The 6,462-nt window shown below is 45.5% G+C and overlaps 2 protein-coding genes across 3 annotated transcripts in view; both read left to right on the plus strand.

Moving 5' to 3' along the window:
• The window catches only part of LOC112452163, a 4,667-nt gene extending 3,330 nt beyond the window's left edge, over positions 1 to 1,337 (plus strand). The window contains exons 7-9 of one of the 2 annotated variants that reach the window (XM_025012247.1): positions 156 to 263; positions 340 to 563; positions 888 to 1,337. In XM_025012247.1, coding sequence (XP_024868015.1) covers positions 156 to 263; positions 340 to 563; positions 888 to 901 — 346 coding nt within the window. In that variant the 3' untranslated portion in view covers positions 902 to 1,337. Of the gene's footprint in view, positions 1 to 155; positions 264 to 339 lie in introns of both variants that reach the window. The other variant, XM_025012246.1, reaches the window with a different exon arrangement.
• Positions 1,338 to 1,531: 194 nt separating this feature from the next.
• LOC112452156 (yemanuclein-like) lies at positions 1,532 to 6,394 on the plus strand (the record flags this gene model as incomplete). The annotated part of the gene is given in 6 exon segments (XM_025012235.1): positions 1,532 to 1,947; positions 4,991 to 5,113; positions 5,183 to 5,284; positions 5,360 to 5,623; positions 5,701 to 5,872; positions 5,968 to 6,394. Coding segments are annotated over 6 exon segments (1,283 nt in total), but the record flags the coding sequence as incomplete, so codon positions are not given.
• Positions 6,395 to 6,462: the final 68 nt, after the last annotated feature.

Genomic DNA, 6,462 nt, shown 5'->3' on the forward strand with positions numbered 1-6,462 from the left:
AAGATGGTACGATGCAATATTTTATAATTATCGAACAGCCCAATTGTGTTATTAAGCAATGAATTTTAGAATAAAATAGCTTGAAAATTCTACGCAATGAGTGCCACAATTGTTTATACCGGTCACAATTTTACATAATTTACTTCATATTACAGGGCTAACAAAGCAATGAAGACGTATCCTGAATTGCCGCCAATTCGTCGATGTCATAGTTACGAAATTAAAACTAAATTCACGTATAGATGCATAGAATGCGGATACAGGTACCGAATATTGATTGTGATGAAAATCGATTTAAAAATCGCGTCTGTTATATTTCTAAAACATCATTTTTTGCAGTGTTGGGAGGCACTCAAAATCCTTGGATATCGATAAAAAACGATGTGGCTATTGCTATGGAAAGTTCGAATTATTGGTTAACAAAACGACGAAGACCGGTACCGTGCAAGTGCCGACACCGAAGAGAGAACCTACCGGTTTCGCGCTTTACGTGAAGCAAAATTACAATTCGGTGAAAAAGGAGAGGAGTTACTTGAAGCACGCTGATGTGATGAAGCTTTTAGGTCAGCAATTTTCGGCAATTAAAATAACAAAGAAAACTGGCACAGCTAGCAATTGAAACTTGACTCAGGGATGCCTGACTAAATATCAAACATGTATAACTTATTAGATATTCGAATATTTTATAAGCGATTTTAAAAATCCCGGGTAGTTTGTAGTTTTAATTAGTACGTCCTAATTTTAGAGCAGGTTTTGAAGCTGATAATTGTATGTATTTAGATTTCAGTAATGCATGTTTTATCAGGGTGAGATCATACATGCAATTACAGTGTAAATATTAGGAAATATTGTATTTTGGAAGACTGATACTTTTTTTACTATTACAGGCACTGGAATGTGAGATATCTTGTATATTCCGCGTGTCACATCTATATGTATGTAAGCTTTCCTGTGTGAAATATTTATATAGATCATATGAGATATTTTATAAATGTAGATTATATTTAGGAACACGTACAAGTACTCTTTAATATTAAATGACAATTAAGATTTGTAGCAGTGTTCAATGACGACAACATGAGTGCTCAAGACTGCTGTTTTGTTAAGCAAGGATTAAATTATTTTAATAAAATCTTGATAAAAGAGATCCTTATAATTTTGCATACTGTCCAAAGCCTTCGAGAATTCCTCCGCGGTGCGACAAACTCTTTACCCTTTTGTTCTTAAATTTCTTATAAGTTACTCTCCCATTAATTGTACATACAATTTACTATTTGCCGTCTAATTTGATGGATACGTCAAATTTAAAGTCACAATCTGTCAGATCAGCTGCTCGATGACGGTAGCGTTCATGATGCACGGATATTCAGATTCGGCCGCGTCCAAAATTGACGCAACTTGACGCGATTGTGAGAACGCGGCCGTAGCCGCAACCCGCGAGTGGCCGGCGCGGCGACCGCGGGTCGCGACTGTCGCGAGGCCAGCTAGGCGCAGGCGTCGCCGGCGTCGCGGCGGCGCGTCCGTGGCGCACTCTAAAAACAGTCGTGCCGAAGATGGCGACGTGTGAGCGGCGGCGTCCGCGCGGTGTTTAATCGAGGACTGAGGAGTCGAGCGAGGAGAGCAGAGGAGACAGAGAGAGTGAGAAAGAGAGCGGTGAGGTGAGGAGGTGTGTATCATGTTGCCGCGGTCGCAGGTCGCAGGGCCCGCAGTGTTTCCGTGATCCGCGTTAGGCTCGGTGCAAATGTAAAAGGAATGTCAGAGGCGAAACGGGTGCCCCTGCAGACCCTGGAGTTCCCGGAGCCCCTGGGCCACGCGACGAAGAAGGAGAAAAAGGGGAACATGGGCAAGCAGCTCGCGCCCTCCTTCCGCTTCGCGCTCACCCTGCCCGAGTCCAACGAGAAGACATGCCCGGAGATCAACTACGCGCAGCTCCTCAAGTCGGCGGAGGTGAGCCCTACGCGCTACGCGCGATTAACCCGTTCCCGCCGCCCTCTCTTCCCCCGGCGGGAGGGGAAAACAAAAGGCCGTAGGCCGTATGTCAAGCTGTCGTGTCACACACGCGAAACATACGGAAAAATGAGAGCGAGCGAGCGAGGGAGAGAGAGAGAGCGAGTGAGAGCGAGAGAGAAGAGTGTATGCGTGTGCATGAGCGCGAGGGGTAGGGGGCATCCGGTATAGAGAATTAGACAAGACGGAACGTGGGTGTCCATCGGACGTCGGCGTCGAGGAGACGCGAGGGAATCCTCGGCGAGGTGGCCGCGCGATTCAGTCACGCGGCTGGCTGGACGTCGACGCCGCACGCGCGCGCGCGCGTGCCGGAATTCCGTCCGCGTATAAGGATCGGCGAACGACGACGGCGGCGGAAACGAGACGGGCGAGAACGGTTCCTTGATCGATTCGCGGTCCTTCGGCCGCGTCGGGATCCACGCCGCGCGTTGTCAACGTCATCGGCACGCTGTCACGAAGCGGACGCCGCACCGCGCCGCCAGGCTGGGCAAATTCGCGCTTCGCGCTTCCAAGACGCGCGTCGTTCTCTTTTTCTCTTGGGAGAGACGACGCGTCCTTCATGCGCGTCCCTCCTGCTGCCTCGTAAAACGTCTGTACGAGAGTTGCCATTGCGCGACCGTCCGGCATTTCATCCTTTTCTCTCTCGCTCTCCCTCTCCCTCTCTCTCTCTCCCAGGCCCCTCGAAGAAGGGAAAGAGACGCACATACGGCGGCGGCGATGCCTTATTCGTGTGTGCAGCGTCTGTTTCGCAAGCCACAGCCACGTACTTCGTCCGGCGGGTCTCAATGCATATGGGGGAGAACCGGAGAACTGGGAGAAGGATACGCGGAAAACGCGGCCGGCAAGAGGGAGCGAGAGGGAGGAGAGAGAGAAAGAGAGAGAGAGAAATAGCGCGCGACACACACCACACACGGCGCGAACGTGTGTGTCGCGCACGGAGGTCTCTTATTTCACGCGCGCGCGAGAGAGCGTGTGCTGCGGGCTCTCCTTTCTGAATTGTAGATCGATGCACCGGAGGAGAGAGATTCGTGACCGCCGACACGTATCGCGCTATCGAATGCCCCCGCTCGGGACGCGTGTCACGCGCGCTCGCGCCTCCCATTCCTTCCCCCTTCCCCCTTCCCCGCGATATACGAGTGGATAATCATTTAAATAAATAAACTCTCAATCTAATCTAATCTGATCTGTCTCTTTCCTCCCCGATGATCGACGAGTAATTGGCGGCCAGGGCCAGGCCAGTTTTTCGGTAGAAAAACGCGACGCTGGGATCCGAGATCCATCTTTTTTTTCTATCTCACGTAAATAAATCGGGTTTTACGGGTATTATCGGACGGTATCGAGTGCCCCGATATCCGTATCGTTACATAAAATGTTTTATTTTCAGGTGGTTACTCGTGCGCGAGTATCGCGCCACTTGCAATCGTGCTTCGCGGTTTGACGGGACAGGAGGCCAGAGAGCGATAAATCGTCTCTGCGAAATGTTCACGAAATGCCCGCTTCTTCCCTCTTCGTTTAGATCGCCGCTCTTCTGCGGCCCCCCGCGTCGCTTTATTTCCATCCATGGCCGCGCTGCTGCGTACAATTTGCAGCTTTGTTTTGGTCGCGCACGTGTTTCGAAAACGTGGCACGATTTCGCCGGCGAATCAAATTTCGAAGTAGCAAGGGAGGAGGGGAACGCACACTTTGAAAATTTGCAACGCAAGATCGATCTACCGTCCACGGGATTATTCAACGTGGTTTAACGAGCGATTAAATGCGGAATTAGAAACATTATTCTCTCCTCGTCTAATATGCTTACGTTTGATAAGTTTTTTTATGTTTTTAACTTCGCTATTTCGACTATATGGCTATCGCGATCGCGCTCTTCTCTCATTCTGTTTTACTTCGAATGGTTTTAATTCATCAAGCGATAAAATCTCGTTTCGCGTTACTGGCTTATATATATATTTTTATTAAGAATTCCGATAATAACCGCGAGAGCGGTGGAGCAACGTGAGAAAAAGCGATTCCGTGCAGATTCGCGCTTTATATCTCGCTGATTAATTGAGTAGCTAATTGAACGATTAACAAGGCTATGATTCGTTCGAGAGGCGTTTGTGTAGGGAAAAAAAAAGAGAGCGACCGATCGTCGATCGTCAATAACCGCGTCGCAGGCAGGATCAATCGCTCGATTCGGCGTCCCTTCGATAGGGGAACAGGAGACTGGAGGAGGTGATTCGCGACGCGACGCGAAGGAAAGAGTGCGAAATCGCGAGGACGACGCTCTGGCCGCTTTATGCGCTCCTGATATCGGTGGATCACGTTCAGCACCCTTTCAGAGTCGATTCATCCATTCCAGAGTTCCCACCAGTTCCCACACGCCGCTTCTATATATTCTTCGACTTTTATCTCCTTTAATTCTCTTCGCTGCTGAGAATGTGATAATAATCCTGCGAAAACCTGTCTCAGAAAAGAAACAAAACTAAAATTGTAATTTTCGACGAACAATAATGTAAAAAACTACGGATTTTTTGCTGGTCTTTTTAATTTGAAAAATTGCTATCTACTGTATGTAGAGACATTATAGTGACTCATGGTTGAGTCATTAAATAGGCTTTAGCAATTTGACAAATAATGTAGATATATTCGCATGACGTGATAAAATTATGCGTTCCGTATTCTACACGTGAAAAAGGATAGTGCTGGAATAGAGTTTCACTAATGAATTTGATGAATATATTGTAAAAAAGCCTCTGCCAATTGCGAAACACCTCCGATCATTATCGACGATACATTTAAACCGGATTCGAAAGTGTATGTACGGGTATGGTCTATTCTCTTCGATCGATCTAAATTTTTTTTATAAATTAGTGAAAGTGGTACATAGAGCGAAGCGAAATAGAGAGCGATTTGATTGTGGATTATTAGGTCGATTCGCGCGAACAAGGGACGTTTCGATGCATACTCGATCGAGTGATTGCAAATTAATCTATTTACTTTGCAGAAAAAACGAAGGAAAGAACAGAAGAGGGGAGATGAGAATGCGACCAATGGATTGGACCCGTTCGACGATGACGATGACGAGGATAAGCTTAAAGACATGGCGAGACGATTCGAGGCGAAATATGTACGTTGATGTTAAAGCTGATCTTTGATATGACATTGACCAACATTTAATTATTTCCCGTTGCCTTAGGGAACATCTACAATGGGAAAGAAAAGGCACAAATATGATGAGTACGTGGATTTGGGCCTTTTCTAGGTGAAAAACGACTCCTTCATCGAAAATCCGGATGCTGTACGTCAAGTTTCTCTTTTTGTGGAAGAATATCCTTGAAGATTTTTTTATGTAATCCCAATATTTTGTCAACAGTATGATGAAATTGTACCCGAAGAGATGACCACGGCGCACGGGGGCTTCTATATTAATTGCGGAGCTCTTGAGTTCAGAGCAGCCGATAGACGTTCGTTAGTCCATAACAATAATAATAATAACAATAGCGACGACGAGGAGAGTAGTGAGAGTAGCGAAGAGGATACCGAAGATGTAGATAGTCCTAAAAGAGTAGATAAACGTACTATTAGCTCCTCGGATGACGATGAGACGGAGGATATTACTGGTGATAACCCACGAAAAGTAATTGATTTTTTAAAGGTACGATATTGTTTGTTTCATCTCCGTATGGTACTCTGTAATTTAATTTCTATCGACAGAGACGGAAAATCGATGAAAATAGCGAGAAGAAAGTTAATCATGAGAGTAAAAAGAGAAAAAAGCAGCAAAATCATCAGACGCAGGACGCACAACAACAAAATTCTCAACAGGATCTGGATCTTTTGAGACGGAAGGAAAAGAATGAGACGACAGATGCTGAGGGAGGTACAGGTAATATCTCCCACTTTCTACATCGTTGTTAAGTCGTTAAAAATATTTATAATTTTGATTTACGCGTTATTTGTGGAATAATCTTGCAATTTTAGCCTCGGAAGATCAAGAGGAGAAGAAAAAGTCTGATAAACCGGAGAAAAATAAAATAAGTGAGAAAAAGTTCGATATCAAAAAGTTCGAGAAGAAATCGTCCAATAGTAATGGGTATGACGCGAAGAAGATAGATCTAAAGAGATTAGGTGCTAAAGACAACATCGCCGATGCGATAGAAAGCGTCGTCAATGCAGCTCGAGGAATCGAAGATGAGTCGAGTCGCGATACAACAGATTCGGGGAAATCTCGTGCTTGCCTTTACGTTGAATCCGACGGGGAGGAAATGGAGAATAAAGAAGCGTCTTTGCCCGAGAATCTACCCGAGGATATAAAAGAGATAGTGAATAAATTAAAGATTCAAGCGGAAAATAGCAAAGACGGCAAAAGCAAGTTCTTCAATAGCGCAGTTAACGAAGTGCTCTTTACGTAAGTTTGAGTCATAAATTCCTTAAATTGTAAATTATACAAATTTATACAAACCGTGAAAATTATTC

Source organism: Temnothorax curvispinosus, unplaced genomic scaffold (assembly GCF_003070985.1).
Source record: "Temnothorax curvispinosus isolate PA1 unplaced genomic scaffold, ASM307098v1 QBEX01002996.1, whole genome shotgun sequence".
Lineage (NCBI taxonomy): Eukaryota > Metazoa > Arthropoda > Insecta > Hymenoptera > Formicidae > Temnothorax > Temnothorax curvispinosus.